The sequence below is a fragment of the Balaenoptera ricei genome, chromosome 1 (assembly GCF_028023285.1).
Source record: "Balaenoptera ricei isolate mBalRic1 chromosome 1, mBalRic1.hap2, whole genome shotgun sequence".
NCBI lineage: Eukaryota > Metazoa > Chordata > Mammalia > Artiodactyla > Balaenopteridae > Balaenoptera > Balaenoptera ricei.
Window position 1 is genome coordinate 117,246,110 of NC_082639.1, and position 16,909 is coordinate 117,263,018.

General features: G+C 49.5%; 1 protein-coding gene across 2 annotated transcripts; it reads left to right on the forward strand.

Annotated features, from left to right (window-relative positions):
- The first annotated feature begins 5 nt into the window (after positions 1 to 5).
- Positions 6 to 15,119, forward strand: NCSTN (nicastrin). 2 transcript variants are annotated; one of them, XM_059934680.1, is made up of 18 exons: positions 74 to 162; positions 639 to 666; positions 1,395 to 1,499; positions 5,572 to 5,695; positions 6,058 to 6,246; positions 6,676 to 6,821; positions 7,591 to 7,741; positions 8,036 to 8,145; positions 8,405 to 8,557; positions 9,230 to 9,334; positions 9,518 to 9,595; positions 10,464 to 10,636; positions 12,094 to 12,196; positions 12,311 to 12,406; positions 12,715 to 12,802; positions 13,067 to 13,221; positions 13,460 to 13,672; positions 14,317 to 15,119. In XM_059934680.1, exons 4-18 carry the CDS (start codon positions 5,644 to 5,646, stop codon positions 14,437 to 14,439), a joined length of 1,935 nt encoding a protein of 644 aa, XP_059790663.1. In that variant the 5' UTR covers positions 74 to 162; positions 639 to 666; positions 1,395 to 1,499; positions 5,572 to 5,643; the 3' UTR covers positions 14,440 to 15,119. The 2 variants fall into 2 exon arrangements, with proteins under 2 accessions (XP_059790658.1, XP_059790663.1); XM_059934675.1 differs by lacking the exon at positions 639 to 666 and having other exon boundaries at positions 6 to 162; positions 6,125 to 6,246.
- The last annotated feature ends 1,790 nt before the right edge of the window (positions 15,120 to 16,909 follow it).

The following is a 16,909-nucleotide window of genomic DNA, read 5'->3' on the forward strand; positions in this document are numbered from 1 at the left end:
ACGGCTCCATTGTTGGCCTAGAGAGGCCACTGCCGGACAAGGAGGGAACCAAGGCTTCCGCTCAACCGAGACGCAAGATGGCCACGGATGGGGGTGGCTGTGTGGCCGACCTGGGAAATCGGAGTCTCCTTCGCCTTGTGTCTTTCTGCGTCCTACTGGCAGGTGAGACCTACCCCGCCCGTGAGCTCCAGTTTGTAAGAAGAATCCTCCGGATCTGGCCGGCCCGAGTGCTGCCGTCTCCCTTCTGGTCCCCGCAGCCCCTCCGTCCCCCCACCCTGTAAATCCTCTTTCTCTTTCGTTCCCACGACAGAAGTTCCCCCTTTGCCTGGACCTGAAGGTCCCTTCTCCCCCGCGGCACGTCGTGTAGCCCCATTTCCTCCTCCAGGCCTCTTCCTGGACTTCCAGCCCCACTTTCTCCTACTTTGCCCGGGTATCTCGTTTCCCCCACGGCCCCAGCCACCCCACGCACAATCAGAAAGGACAGGTGTTAGTTAGCTTTCAGCTTTCTTCCCAGTGCGTTTAGACTTTTAAGATCAAAGCGCTTGGTTCTGTGGGTTCATTGCGGCGCTTAGGAAGGTAAATGCCTTATTTCTTTCTCTTACTCCACCGTAAACCCGCGTCCCTGTCCTTCACCTCAGTTTGTCCCATCAATAAAGTGAAACTAAGGTAAGATATTAGTTCTCTTAACTGTCTATGCCGTGAAATAATGATTCAAGAAACTTTAGCCATTTATAATGTGCACAGGTGTTTGCTTACACCCATTTATTTTCTGGTATATGGCTTTCTAGTTGGTCAAGCCCTAAAATACAAACATGCCTGTTTATAATCACGACGATACCTTCCCCCAAATTGAGATTGTTTGTTTTAAAAATCCCCAAAGGAGAAACTAGCTGCCTCACACTGTGGGCACACACAAGTGACTTACTGATGTTAGATTAACTGACAGTGTGTTTGGCATAAGTTTTCTCCCAGTTCTGTTCAGACCCCTGGAAAAATGTCACAAGAAGATTTTGTTGCTGTTGTGCTCTATATTCTTAGACTGGCACCCATTTATTAACTAATTAGTCATGTACATACAGAAAAGAAAAGCAGAAGTGTGGTTGTCCATGCAACCAGAAGCAGGTACACCTGAGGTTAAATACCTCCTTTGACAAATCAAGTTTTTTGTCTTTTAGCTTCAATGTCAGTTGCTTTATGATTTGTAGTAACCCTCTGTGGTACATAGCTGGGTGCATTTATTTGTTCCAATAATGTGCCCAAGAGGTGAGAAGAATAGACATTAGTCCCATTTTAGAAAGTATGATATACTCAAGCCATACAACAAATTTGTGACATGATAGAGGCTAGTACCAATGTCTCTCAATTTCTTCTTACACTTTTTATCTTCTGATCAGGTTTGTGCAAAGGAAACTCAGTGGAGAAGAAGATCTACATCCCCTTAAATAAAACAGCTCCCTGTGTCCGTCTGCTCAATGCTACTCATCAGATTGGCTGCCAGTGTGAGTTGAGGTTGGGATTTGTGTTCGTGGCCATTGATATTTCAGTCTGTACCCTAGGTATAATAATCCAAGTCCTGCTTGGGAGTCTTAGCACACAAATTAGGCGGTGTGGGTAGTAGGTGATAGAGAACCATTTGTCAAACCAGGTGAGATAATTAATAAGAGCAAACATTTAGGAAATGCTACATACAGGGTTCTTACATGTACATCTCATTTAACCATCACAGCAACCCCATAAGTAGGTCCTGTTATTACTCCCATTTTACAAATGATGAAACTGAGACTTAGTGAAGTTGAGTAACTTTTCTAAGATCATTCTGCTATTAAGTGATGAAGCTTGGCTTTGAGCCCCAGTGGTCTAAGTTCTAAACCAGGACTCTTAACCAGTTGGTTAGGTAGAAAGTTATAGTCTTTTCTAAGGAGTAAAAGCCTCTTATTCTATGAAGTCCACTCATCACCTGCACTCTGAATGCTCTTTTTGGAACCGAAATGGGCTTCCTTAAGGCAGTGAACTCTTTGAAGAAGAAGTCATCGAGAAAGCCAAATAGTTACAAAAGGAAATAGTAAAGGATTTAGATTTGTTTTTATGTTTTGTAAATGTGTTCCAAAACAGGCTACCCTATCAATGTGGTATGGTTATAAAACTATGAGAGGGAAAAAAGTTGTAATCTGAAGGCTGAATCCCTAGTTCCTTTGCTGCTTAACCTGTTATCTTCAGATTTTGTTCTGTGGATAGTAGCTTTGTCAGAATGCAGTTTTGCAGGGAGGCAGGAAACTTAGAGTCAGATCTTGACTTCTTCATCATCAAATTGGTTACCTCTGAATTTATTTACTCCTATAAAAATGGTTAGAATATAAGTGCACAAAGCTGAAAGTCAGACTGCCTTTAATAGGTGTTTATTGATGATGCTGAGTGCGGTCTCAACAGGACAGTGTGATTGTCTGAAACCTTCCAGTTTGGTTGGAGAAAACTAGACAGTGGGAAGTGAAGGACTTGCTCAAGGTGGCAATGACTAGTTTTCTAGCCATCCTTCCCCTAGCTATACTCTACATTAATTGTCCATATCCTTACTACAGGAAATACTGGGAGTAGGTTAACTGGTTCCAAACAGTCCCAAATTATTTTTGTTGGACCTTGTTTTGTTTTTTAATATTTATGTATTTTATTTATGTATTTTATTTATTTTGGGGGCCACGTCAGGTCTTTGTTGTGGCGCACAGGCTTCTCTCTAGTTGTGGCCTGCGGGTTTTCTCTTCTCTAGTTGTGTCGTGCAGCCTCCAAGGCACGTGGGCTCTGTAGTTGTGGCGCGCAGGCTCCAGAGCACGTGGGCTCGGTAGTTTGAGGCATGCGGGCTCTCTTGTTGAGGTGTGTGAGCTCAGTAGTCGTGGCGCACGGGCTTAGTTGCCCCGCGGCATGTGGGATCTTAGTTCCCTGACCAGGGATCGACCCCGCGTCCCCTGCATTGGAAGGCAGATTCTTCACCACTGGACCACCAGGGAAGTCCCTGGACTTTGTTCTTAAACTAGATTTGGGAGTAGAAGGGAGCCAGGTCCAGTGTGGGCTGAGATCAGACTGCTGGTCTTGCTGGAACCCCACTCTAGTGCAAAAGGCTAGGCCCCCATCCTCCTGAAGCTGAGCTCTAAGATATCCCTTTTGGGAATGAGTCTGCTGCATGTTCTTAGAGCAGCCCTGTGGGAAGCAAAGCAGTAGCCTCTAGAGATAAAGCCTGGTGCCAGTACAGAGAGACGAAAGGGGTGGGGCTGGACTCTGGCCACTTCCTCGTTAAGATCTTGTTTCCTTTTCAACCTACTTATTTCTAAGTCTTACTTCATATCTGTCCATCCTGAGCAAGCTACACCTGCTTAAATTTGGAGAGAAAGACCTATATTTGATTTTCTGCTTCTGATGCTCTGTTTCTATTGGACCCTTTTTTTTTTTTTAAATAAATTTATTTATTTATTTTTGGGTGTGTTGGGTCTTCGTTTCTGTGCGAGGGCTTTCTCTAGTTGCAGATAGCAGGGGCCACTCTTCATCGCGGTGCGCGGGCCTCTCACTGTTGCGGCCTCTCTTGTTGCGGAGCACAGGCTCCAAATGCGCAGGCTCAGTAGTCGTGGCTCACAGGCCCAGTCACTCCGCGGCATGTGGGATCTTCCCAGACCAGGGCTCGAACCCTTGTCCCCTGCATTGGCAGGCAGATTCTCAACCACTGCGCCACCAGGGAAGCCCTATTGGACCCTTTTAAAAGTGCTCAGAAGGGGCTATCTGTAGCTTTCTTTACTTTCCTTCCTTTCTTTCCTTTTTTAGTCTTTTCCTACAGTATGAGATGAATAGGGGTGGAAAACCTCCTCCTCATTGAAGGACCAGAGAAAGTAAGCAAGTTATTTAAGACTACACAGTCACCAATGGGAACCCAGTGTCCAATCCAGGTTTTTTCAGGCCTGTGTTATAGCTTGTCTTCTTCCTGTCCTCCTTGGAGCTGAAGTTATATATTTTTTATCTGCCAGATGAGCTTTTCCTTTTCTTGTGTTTTAAATGCTGTGGCACGCACTGTTGTCTATTGTTTTACTTAGAACTGCCATTTGGTAGCCAAATCTTTACCAAAGTTATTCCAGATTCTGATTTTCCTCTATGTTTTACTCTTATCACTATCAACATGAACTTATGAAGTATTTGCTATATATGACTTAGTTGGGAAACTGCTTCTCTATCTAGATTTTACCAGATCCCATGGGAGAAAAATTCTACATGGCTGGCAGTCTGAAAAGTACCTGTGGTTTTTGTCTCTTGCAAGTTACAAGTATTCCAGTGTCTTGGTTTAGAGACATAATTCTTATGCCTAATAAAGGACCATGTGACGTGTTTTGAAAATACACATGCTTGGGTCTCACCTTTAGAGATTTAAATTGAGTAGATCTGAGGTAAAGCACAAGCATCTCTATTTTTTAAAACTCCAAAGTGATTCTGATACGTAACCAGGGTTGAGAAATACTGCTCTAAAACAATTTATGAATAACACATCCAGTTTTGAGTGGGGAGAAAACTTGTGGGGAGACCCTAGGATGTCTCTACATGGATCACTAGGGACTTGAGGGGTATTGCTACATAGACCTCAAGGCATTCTGGACTGGATCGTCCATCCTGTAGAGCAGTGCCTTCCAGTCTTTGTCATGAAACATAGAGAAAATGTTATTTGGGACTTCCCTGGTGGTGCAGTGGTTAAGACACTGAGCTCCCAGGGCAGGGGGCCCAGGTTCGATTCCTGGTCAGGGAACTAGATCCCACGTGCATGCCGCAACTAACGAGCCTGACTGCCACAACTGAGACAAGGTGCAACCAAATAAATAAACAAATATTTAAAATAAAAGAAAATGTTATTTGTAGAGCATCCTAGGGTAATGGATGAGTCTGCTCCTGGCCTGGGGTGACCAGTGTAGGGTTTTTGGAAACCCTCAGTCCCCAGAAATGAGAGGACTCGATATCAGCACACCTAATCTATTCAAGGCCCATCATTTGGGAAACTGTTCTACAGAACTCCTTGAACTTCTTGATGAACCTTTCCCAAAACTGGCCAAAAGCAAGTGAAGTCATTTCCAAATAGGGCAAAGGAATGGAGATCCAAGGAGGCTATGAGGCCAAGGAAATCTACACATATGTTTTCACAAAGGAAGATTCAGCGCTAGAACTCTAAGCTTGAGATCTAGAGCCTGCCGTTTCATGGAGAAAATGCATGTGTAAAGACTTTGGTGTCTGCTGTTACAGAATCTTGTATATATGGCTAAATGAGGTTGAGGGAAGAGGGCAAGAAAATGAAGATCGTAGAGCCTTTCTGACATTGAACAAACAAGGCCTCTAATGAGCAGACTTCGGGCCTCCTTTGTCCCCCATTCCCTCCTAGTAGCCTTCAAATGGAGCCAGGGCAATTCAGCCTTTCAGTTCCAGTCCAGAGTTGGCTGCATTAACGCAATGTCTTGTGACATTTTGTGGGGGGGATAAATGATCTGCAGAGTCAGTGAAGCAAAGTCAGAATGGTCAGCTGTGGGTGCTTTAATTTGACCTATTCTGTTCTGGCAGCTTCCGTTAGTGGGGACACAGGGGTTATCCACGTAGTACAGAAGGAAGAAGACCTACAGTGGGTGTTGACCGATGGCCCTAACCCCCCTTATGTGGTTCTGCTGGAGGGCACGCTCTTTACCAGGTAAGAACTCTGTGTTCCTGCGGAGGAAATGCATCCAGAGAGGGGAAGAGTCAGTGAACAGTCCTCACACTTGTGAGTGAAAACTTCCCTTGGCTGCCCTGGTCCGATCAGGGCAGGGGGTGGAGTGATCGTCCGAAGAAAACTTGGACCATTAAAAGGAATCATCTCGGTGACCTTGTAAGTAGAGCTCTAGTTGAATAAGGACCCCAGGGAGGAAGAAGGGGTGCACAGACAGGGTAGATGAGATTAAGCCCTGAGTTCAGATCAGGTCATGGTTCTCACTCAGAAGCTAAGAGACCGAAAAGACAAGAAATGAGTCGACAGTGTTGATTCCCCTAACTCCCCATTTGTTTCCATCCTAGGGGGCAGGATGTCGGGCTGCCTGATAACCTCCCTGCCTTCGTTCATGGCATTGTCACCCTATTCCAGGAATCTGATGGAGAAGATGAAGGGGAGAACCAGCCGAATTGCTGGTCTTGCAGTGTCTTTAGCCAAGCCCAGTCCTGCCTCAGGCTTCTCTCCTAGTGTGCAGTGTCCCAATGATGGGTTTGGTAAGAGCCCCAAGGGATCAGGGGAGCCTGCTGTCACCCAAACCTCATTGTTGCTTCATTCTCACATCTTGGAGGGCTTGGGAAGAGGTGTGCGTCTGTCTGTGTATAGTGTGAGCAACTGACTCCCAAACAAAAGATCCGTTTCTTTGTCTTTACCACTCATCCCTTCTCTCTCCTGCTCCCCTTTCTTCTGCTTACCTTCCATCCTCCCTTTTTGTCACATGCTCAGATCCCTAACTGCCCAGCTTAGGGCTCCCTGATACCAGTGTCTGTTTTAGTTTAGGTGGTGATAGGTTGATACTTGCTTCTTTGAGTCACCCCCTCCTTCAGAACTCTTAGTCCCAATCCTATGATATCCTAGCCCTCCTTCCTTACCTGGTCCCTGAGTGCTTGGTGTCCCAACATCCCATCCCCTGTCCTCCCTTTCAGGTGTTTACTCCAACTCCTATGGGCCAGAGTTTGCTCACTGCAGAGAGATAGCATGGAACTCCCTGGGCGATGGCTTGGCTTATGAGGACTTCAGTTTCCCCATCTTCCTTCTTGAAGATGAAAATGAAACCAATGTCATTAAGCAGGTAATGACTCTGCCAGCTCCTAGCAATTCCACTTAGAAAGAGAATTATTTTTTAGGCTCTTCTCCTGTTTAGAGGGAGTCTCATTCTACTAGTACACCCTCTGAAAGACAGTTGCTCCAGGAAGAGCCAAGAGGTTTATTTTTCTCACATTCCCCTGTCCTGTTTCTCTCCTGCCTGAAATTATAGCATTAAAGGCTTTTAGACTGGAAGAAAACATAAAGAATATTTAATATGAGATAAGGTATAGAACCCTGATTATAAGAACCCTTAGTGTGGTAAGAAAGAGCATTGGACTAGAAATTGAGAGATTGAATTCAGTAATTTCTGAAATTCTTTTTAGCTCAAATGTTCTCTAATTCTAATCTAATGTTCTCTAATTTTGATACATAGAGCAGTTAAGAGGTTTGTCCACAGTTACATGGTGAGTTGATGTGCAAGCTGTCTTGAATTTCATTTTTCATCTCCCAGTTCGGTGCCCTTTTACAGCAAATCACATTAGGAACGGTGACTGAAGCTCCACATTGGGGCAGGCCATTTGGTATAGGGTAATTTCATCTGCCCCAACTAAGTCATTGACTCTGTGCCCCTTGGCACCTCTTGGTGAGTTTTTCTCTTTGACCTTATAGCTCCTGTGGTTGTACCAGGACAACTGTAGCTCAGGGACAGATGTGGGAATGGCCTAAGGATGGTGCTGGGCCCTCCTCCTTCTGGGAAGTATGGGGTGGACTCCACAGCTAGCTGCCTCATCGGGGTTCGTCTCCCCTTGTAGTGCTACCGCGATCACAACCTGAGTCAGAACGGCTCAGCGCCGGCCTTCCCACTGTGCGCCATGCAGCTCTTTTCACACATGCACGCCGTCATCAGCACCGTCACCTGCATGCGACGCAGCTTCATCCAGAGCTCCTTCAGCATCAACCCAGGTAGGACAGATCCGAGGCGAGCTGGGTGCCCGGGGGTGGGGAGGAGGGGTCAGGCCAGGGAATGTGGGCGAGACCACTGTCGGGACAGAGTGGGCACAGGTAGGGAGCACTGGGTGGGAGAAGTGGAAACAGCTCTACACAATCGAGGCAGCTTGTGCCCGAAGTGGACGGTGGCAGAGAAACCGACGTGGAAGAGTCGGGACAGAAAGTGACTTACAGAGAGGTCTTCCGGGCCTTTTCTGTAGATACCTCCTCCCTTACCTGTTGATCTCTCACTGTCTGTGTCCTGCTCAGAAATCGTCTGTGACCCCCTGTCCGACTACAACGTATGGAGCATGCTAAAGCCTGTAAATACCTCTGAGACGTTGGAGCCCGATGACAAGGTTGTGGTGGCTGCCACCCGGGTGAGTGTTGGCCCCTCATCAGGGCGGGCAGGGCTGGCACAGAAAGGGCAGGCAGGGCTGTTTTGGGCATATCAGGTGTCTGAGTCGCTACAGTGGAGAGCCTCAGACGGAGAGGGATCTGGGCTGTGGGACTCTGGGGTTCTAGCCATCGCCGCAGGACATGAATATTTTCTTGGCCAGAACAGGAGAGGGGGACTGGGGCCTGCCCCGAATTTCCATTTTCAAAGTGTACCTCCCCTGCCTTGTCTGCCGTGCCCAGCTGGACAGTCGTTCCTTTTTCTGGAATGTGGCCCCAGGGGCTGAAAGTGCCGTTGCCTCCTTCGTCACTCAGCTGGCTGCAGCTGAAGCTCTGCAGAAGGCACCCGATGTGACCACCCTGCCCCGCAATGTCATGTTTGTCTTCTTCCAAGGGGTGAGGGCTCTTTGGCTGCGGTGGGATGGCCGGGAAGGAGTGGGTGGTAAAGATGGGAGTGGCTGTTGTTTGGGGAAGATCTCAGCACTTGACTTAATTGTTATTCAGCAGAGAGCTTCTGGATGTGTCTATGTGTGTCTCCCTTTCAGATTCCCCCACTGTAGGAAGCCTTTGCACCCTGACCTGGAATTGGTATACTGCCAACTCCCTCACTCCCCCACGGGTACTGTCTATTTGAGACATTCTTTTACATTCTCTGGACCCTTTCCCTGCCACCTCCACCCAGGAGCCCTGAGGCTCCTGCCTCTCCCCACTGCCACCACAGCCTGGCCCTAGGGTAAAGGAACAGCAGCCGTGGCTCATTCGGCGGAGGTGGGGGAGAAGCAAAAAGCAGACACTTAACAGCTGATGTTCGCCTTGGGCCTCCACTTAGGCTGCTCTCCCCACGTCTGGGCTCCAGAAGTCCTGTGACACATACATGTGAGGCATAGCCACAGCTGGGAGCTGGGGTAGGGAGGAGGGCAGAGTCACGTGACTAAGCTGGCCAGCAGTTGAGATGACACAGACAGTAACATTTGTACCTACAGCTTTGATGATCTGGCCCCAAGGCACTGAGGCTGCCCTAACACTTTGGAATCTCTGTTCCCTTTCCCACCCATCTCCATCCCTCAGGAAACTTTTGACTACATTGGCAGCTCAAGAATGGTCTACGATATGGAGAACGGCAAGTTTCCTGTGCAGTTAGAGAACATTGACTCATTCGTGGAGCTGGGACAGGTGTGCAGCATGTATCCTCCACCCCTTCCTTCTTACCTCCTAAAGCTTCACCTCTGCTGTTCTCTTGTCCCCACTGCAGCTGCCACCACCTCTTCCCTTGACTTCTGATCCCACTCTTTTCTCCCCGATATGGGCCAGAATGGGAGACTAATTATAAATGTTGCTTCTTCATCTTCCCCTCAGGTGGCCTTAAGAAATTCACTAGAGCTTTGGATGCACACAGACCCCATGTCTCAGAAAAATGAAACTGTACAGAACCAGGTAATCTGAGCATCTCTTCCCCTCACTTTGTGTTTCAACAGCTCAGAATATGGGCACCCTCTCGCCCTGGCCCTATCCGCACCAGCCTCCAGGGCCTGTGAAACAGGTCCTTAGGTTGGGTGTTGGCCAAAGGGTGAACACCGCAGCTATTACAGCTCCCTGGGAAAAACCACGAGTTCAGCTCCTGTCACTGGTTCCCTGGGATGGATGGTTCTCTGATCATTCGGTGCCTAGCGAACTATCACTGCCCATTAAGGACAGGGTGTGAGTGGCTCCTTTCTCTCCTGCTGCCCCAGGGGCCCAGCTGTCCTGGCTGCCCTTCCTCATCCTGGCTGTGTAAGACTCCCTACCCAAACTGTCTTCCACTTTCCTCACTCCTTGTTCAAGACCCTCCCTCCCTCAAAATAGGTCTGTTTTTTCCCTGAGGTCCTCTTCCTGCCATGCCAGCTTCAGTGTCATCCCTGCTCTGGCTTCTTACAGCCCTTACAGAGCGGACTACTGGTGTGGCATTCAGCATTGTTTTGTATTATTTTTTGCTCCTCCAGTTCTACACAGCAAATAATAAGTAAAACATCGGCTGAGGATAAGACAGTGTCCTGAGGACAGTGGGGTTTACCTGTAAATATGAAAAAAAAGAACCCACAGGCCTCTTACTTCTCTGTGCTGTAACTTAAACAGGATGGTGGGAGCTGCAGGAAAATTCAGAGAGCCTTGATCCCAAAAGGCTTGAAGGATTTAGATCTAGGAGAATTTAGGGCTGCTCAACAGGTTGGGGACTTGAAGTAGAGAGTGTTTTAGGTCTAAGAGAGACCTCTTCCTGCTTCCTCTCCCCAGTGCGTCCCATCAGCTAATGCCCCTCATCCCCCAGGTGGAGGAGCTCCTGACCACCCTGGAGAAGAGCGGTGCTGGCGTCCCTACTGTAGTCCTCAGGAGGCTGAGTCGGTCCCAGCCTCTCCCACCATCTTCTCTGCAGCGATTTCTTCGAGCTCGAAACATCTCTGGCGTTGTTCTTGCTGACCACTCTGCTGTCTTCCATAACCAGTAAGAGTCACCTAGCCTGCATCCTCTTTGTTCCCGAAGAGAATCTATTCTGCAGCCAGAGGTCCATAGAGAGAAATGTCTCTGTGTCAAGAGAGATCACTGCTCGCCCCTGTCCCCACACGACCCTCACCAAAATCTCAGGTCAATCTGTGTTCTTTGCTCAGTGTCTTTTTCACATCTAACCTGGTCCCCTCGTTTGACTTGACATTTCATCTTAGAAAACAGTCCTCACCCTGAGCCCTTTCCTAGCACAATCCTCCTCATTTGTGGTTCCACCTCTCCAAAGCTCTCCAGGGGCCTGAGTTCCCCAGGGCTGCCAGCAGAGGGCATCATCTCAAACGTGCGGCGGAATGATGTTCGGGGTTCTTTGGCTGGAGCACAGAGAGCTGTCCCTGCTCTCTATGACCCACCCAAGGGTGCCACAGACAGTGCTCATACTCTGTGAAATGTGACATGTTCTTGCCATGTGGTAAGCGCACGTGGTTCAGTGTGGGTGTAAAAATGTCCCTACAGCGGAGGGGGCTCCAGCAATAAAGGGGTGAGGCCCTGGTAGTCACCTCTCTCCTGGTCCTAAGCACCCCTAAACTGCCCCTAACTTGAGGCCTAGGGTAACAGGGGACTTGATTCAGGCTGGATTGCTAAGCCCCCAGCCTCCCTTCCCTTCTCAAAACAGGCCAAGTGAGTTTCTGAGTCAAAATGCATAAGCTCTGGTTCTCCAGCCCCCACCCAGTAGCACCTTCTCATTTATCTAGGGCGGTGACGGTTCTGATACATAGGGTCAGCTCTCTTCTCCAAACCTGTCTTCTGTATCACTTTGTGGTGAGGGGTGATTCATCATTTGAACATATGTTGGACTTGGCCATGAGGCTGACTTGGTTCTGTGGGGGGCAGGCATTCAGTGATGCTAGAGGCTGGGAGCGCTCTCCTCGTAGCTGCTCTTCTAAGATCTGTCTCCTTGGGGCTTCCCAAGGAGCATCAGGGTGGTTTGACCCAGTGTAGTGTTACATATTTGTGGACAGACCTGCTCATCCCCATCTACTCCCAGCCACCTTCAATATGAATGTACATTGAAACAATCATATGATTGCTCTGATAACGTATGGCAGGGTTCTCTGAGAGTCATCTTAGCCACCCTCCTGTATCTCCGACCCAAATGACACGGAAGTGTCTCTTAACGTTTAAAGATCTCCCAGGAAGGAACAGTTCCTGCATTGCGATCTTATTTACCTTTTCTATCTTGTCGGTCAGACGAGTCTTTGTATTTAAGCACTCCCACGCTCACTCCTACTTCGCCATTCTCTACACCTTCTTCAATATGGAATCCTGATTTTCTCTCTTCCCTCCTCCCTGTATGAGGAAAAATGAGATCCCAAGTTCCTGCAGAAGGGACAGTTGAGGGAGGAAAGGGCAGGGCCCTGGCTGAGTGCAGCCAAGGCTCATGCTGGCTTTCCTGGCAGCTATTACCAGAGCATTTACGACACTGCTGAGAACATTAATGTGACCTACCCTGAAGGGCAGAGCCCTGAAGAGGACCTGAACTTTGTGACAGACGCTGCCAAGGTAGCACCCACCCGGGCTGGGTGGGAGCATGGGGAACACAGTGCAGACGGCTAGCATGTTAGTGTTGGAGGTCAGAGAAGCTGGGCCATTCAGACCCCTCCTCACCTACTACAGGCTCTGGCAGGTGTGGCCACGGTGCTGGGACGTGCACTGTACCAGCTCGCAGGAGGAACCAACTTCAGCGACACCATTCAGGCCGATCCCCAGACGGTAAGAGCAAGTGGGCCCTGGCTCCCTTCTGTCTCTGTTTACACAGCAGGCTACCCCATCCTCTATCCTGGTCCCTTGCCTAGTTTCCCAAACCTTGGCATTCAGCGGCCCTGGATGTGCAGGTGAGGATCACTGATGCCCCAGGGAGCTCTCGGGGGAGCCTCGTCTGCATCCTGTGGCCAGCCACCGTCTCCCCAGCCCCAGTGTCTGGCCAGTCTGGTTCCTACCCCATGACTGGGTCTCCACTAAAAATTCTTTCCTTGGGCTCCAAGTCACAGGGGTCTCTCTTCTCCCTGTCCCGATCCTAGGTTACCCGCCTGCTCTATGGGTTCCTGGTTAGAGCCAACAACTCGTGGTTCCAGTCTATCCTCAGGCCGGACCTAAGGTCCTACTTGGGTAAGCACCTGGTGTGCGATGGGACCCTTAACGAAGGGAAGGGATAGAGAAAAAGTCATCATTTTGATTTAATCTTTCCTTTCTCCTTTTTCCTATTTTCTTTCCCCCCTGTTTTCCTTTCTTCCTCCTGATATTTGTTGGATCCTTTTGTCTTAACTTTCTCTTCTCTGGCTCCTGCCTATCCCTGGGCTCTTCCTATCCCTGCCCATCTGCACCCCACCTTCCACCCATCAAATCCTCCCTTCCCTTGTGGTCTCCGGTCAGGTGACGGGCCTCTTCAGCATTACATCGCCGTCTCCAGCCCCACCAACACCACTTACGTTGTACAGTATGCCTTGGCAAATTTGACTGGCAAGGTGATCGACCTTACCCGAGAGCAGTGCCAGGATCCGAGTAAAGTCCCCACTGAAAACAAGGATGTGAGTGGTAGTGGACATTGGAGGCGCCCCAAGGGTCCCCTTCCCTTGGGAAAGTTGGTGGATCTCCTAGGCCCAATTGGACCCAAGAGATTGGGATGGAGAGGTAGAGGGATGCAGCCCTTTGAACTTGAGTATCGAAGAGGCAGTAGCCTGGGTAAAAACGGACCATCTAGAGGGTAAGGGAGTGAGAGAGAGAGGATCCTGTCAGCCCGTTTGCTGTGGCCTGTCTTCTGTGCAGCTGTACGAGTACACTTGGGTTCAGGGCCCTTTGAATTCCAATGAGACAGACCGGCTTCCCCGGTGTGTGCGTTCCACGGCACGACTCGCCAGGGCCTTGTCCCCTGCCTTCGAATTGAAGCAGTGGGGCTCTACTGAATACTCTACATGGACTGAGAGCCGCTGGAAAGACATCCGCGCCCGGATATTTCTGATAGCCAGCAAAGAGCTGGAGGTGAGACACGGGTTGGGGAGGGTGGGGCGTGGGGGAGGTGGCAGAGGTCTATTTGACCTCTTCCTATTGCCTCTTGTCTCTTACCCCTTCCATCTCCCATTTGCCCCAGATTTGCCACAAAAACCTGCTGCAAATCTGTCCCTGGTCAGCCAGCATGCGCCATTAGGAAGCTTGTCTTCACTGATAGTTTGCATATGTGTTCATTCTGGACATATGTTCCCATGGAGACCCAAAGAGATAAGCCTTCCCCTGTGGACCCCATGTAGCCCTTCCGCAGCTCCACTCCCATCCGGTATGTCCACCAGCCATCGCTAGGACGAGTCAGTCTAATAACTTATTGAGCACCTGTCACAAGCGAGTCAGTCACATAATTGGCCACAAGAGAATCAAAGTTATGGGCCCTACCTTCTGGATGCTTAAAATCTAAGGAAAAAAGACAGAAGCAAGGACAGAGGTACTTCTCTTTTCAAATGGGGAGACTAAGTCCCCAGACTGGGGAGACGTTGCCTATGATTGCTCAGTACTTGGTGCTTGGAGCCAGCTCTGGAATTCCAGTGCCCTGGCTCCCAGCCCCAAGCAGTTATCCACAACTGCACTGAGTTCTGAGAGCACCTTTCTCCTTCCCTGCCCATCCCCTCCTGCAGTTTATCACCCTGATGGTGGGCTTCGGCGTCCTCGTCTTCTCTCTTGTCGTCACCTACTGCATCAATGCCAAAGCCGATGTCCTTTTCATTGCTCCCCGGGAACCAGGATCTGTGTCTTACTGAAGAGGACCCCAGCTTTTCCTGCCAGCTCTGCAGTTCACTTCCTAGATCATCTGTCCCACTGGGACATAAACCACTAGTTTGTCACTGGAACCTCTCTGGGCCTGGCTCGGACTGACATTAACATAAAGTGGAACTGCCCAAAAGAGACAGTGAGAGATAAACGAGTTACCTGCCGCCCACATCTTCCCCTTCCCATCTCCCCTTCCCCGTGTCTTCTTCCTCACCCCTGCCAAATCCTGGGATGACAGATAGAAGCTTCTTGCTCCTGTTTCGACTCCTAGCTACCTACCCTAACTTTCCCTTCTTCAGGATCCCTCTTCTCTTTCCGTCCCACCTTATACCTCCCTCTGCTCCCCGCCCCTCGCCCCCTTCCTGACCAGGAAGGACATGAAGGGGTGAATGCCAGGAACAAACTGCAAGGAAGCCCTGAGGAGGACAGGAGCCATCTGTGGGCTGAGCCTCCTGTCTCCCTCCTGCTGTCCTGTCTCAAGGCCCTTAGATGGCACATCAGGGTGGGTGTGCTGCTGGGTGGGTATCCCACCTCCAGCCCACAGTGCTCAGTTGTAATTTTTATTAAGCTGTAATATCTATTTTTGTTTTCTTTTTTCCTTTTGTGTGTGTATGTGTACATGTTTATAAATATATAAATAACGAGTCTCATTAAAACAGACTCTCCCACATGTCCTGTACCATTACCTGTTCTTCTTCCTGAGCCCCCTTGTTCAGTGATCCCAGATTGGAGTCCTGGAACCGTAACCTCACATGCTCTCTTCTGAGTCCCCAGAGAGCCCGAGTAGTAAGGCTCTGTCAAAAACGGTGGAAGTTCTGGCAGAAGGGTTCCTTATGGAGCCCTGAAATCCTGGTTTCCCTCTTGTAAGAGCGACGTTAGCACGGTTTCTTCCCACTTTGTATTCGACAGACATTTCTTTCCTTATCTGAGGCCTGGGCTGGGGTCCAGAGATGAAGGGGATACAGCAGCCTTGACCCTTGAGTAGCTCACATTTGGGGTAAAGGGAGAAACATACACTCACAACTAGGTGTAGTAAATGGAGACATCGCAGCCTCTCCAGAGTGCTCTGGTAGCACGTGGAGGGGTTCAGGGTAGTGGGGGTGGCATTTGGAAAGGCTGCAGAGAGGAGGAGGCACTTGGGTGGCGATTTAGAGCTCACCAGGTATGGAAGCACAGAGCCAAGAAAAGGCACGGCTTACGCTTGAGAATGGTAGGTTGTTCAGTGTTCCCGAGCCGTAAGGATCCGCAGGCAGGCTGGGGCCGGGTCACAAAGGCCCTTGGGTGGCATGCTAAGCGGTTTGTGCTGTCAGTGGGCATTTTGTAGACCAAAACAAGAGTAGTTTTGGACCCTTCTAGAAAGAGAATCTCTGCTCTTTGGAGATACTCTAATTCCCTGGGTCTTCACAGAGGCAGAATTCTGGAGGATAGCAGAACTGCTAGATGATGGGCAGGGGCTGAGTCAGCTGAGGGGGGACGCGAACTGGTAGGAGTTGCGCCTGAAGCCAGCCTTCTCCCCTTGCTGCTGGCCAAGGGCCTGTCTCCAATGTGCCTGAAGACAGCAGAGATGGAAAAAAACTGGCCATTTTCAGAGTCCCAAGCACTCCTCTTAGTTTCCTGATTGATTGGACTATTTACCTTTTTCAAATCCTGCTGAGAGGAGGTGATTTTTCTCGAGGTTTCTCTCCAAGTTCCCTCAGGGGCATGTTTGGGGTTCTGGGATGTGGAAATATACCCCGCTGCTTCCCCTCCACCACACCCCTCCCAGTTTGAGCTGGAGAAGCTGTGCACTGTGCTGGCGGGAGTTGAGCACAGCTGCCACCATCGCCTGGGCCCACTCCATGCCTCCCTCGGCCAGCAGGTCTCCCAGTGGACAGAGCGCTAAGCTCCCTCATCCTGCTGGCAGCTTCTGGAAGTGGGGAAGTGGCTGAGAACCAGTGAGAGGGCTGAACAGGGAAGCGGAGGGTTAGGCAGAATCAGTAGATGGGGTGGGCAAGAGAAGGGTACAGGATGTAGGGTTTTCTGTCCTCCGGTCTCCTCTGCCCAGGGAGGACTCTTCAGCACCAGCTTGTCTTCCGCCTTCCATGCTATCCCTACCTCACCCTCCCCCTGCCCCAAAAGAAATTGCAAAACCAGAAAACATGTCTCCTTAAAAAAAAATAAAAATATATATATAAAAAAATATAAAACAAAAACAAAAACAAAAACAAAAAAAACAAAACATGTCTCCTGAGGAGACCAGTCTCCATGGAAGGGGCAATAGACCCCCAGATGACCCACTGGGGCCCTCTTTCTGAGACCACAGCCTAACTCCTCCCCAGCCACCTCCTGTGTCCTGGAGACCGCATGCGATTGGCTAGCAGCATCTTAGGGCCACAGACTTAACTCGTTAGCCTCCCTCTTCCTGCTTGCTCCAGGCCCTGCTGACCTCTGTGCCGCCTTCTGAAATTTGTCATTTTCCAG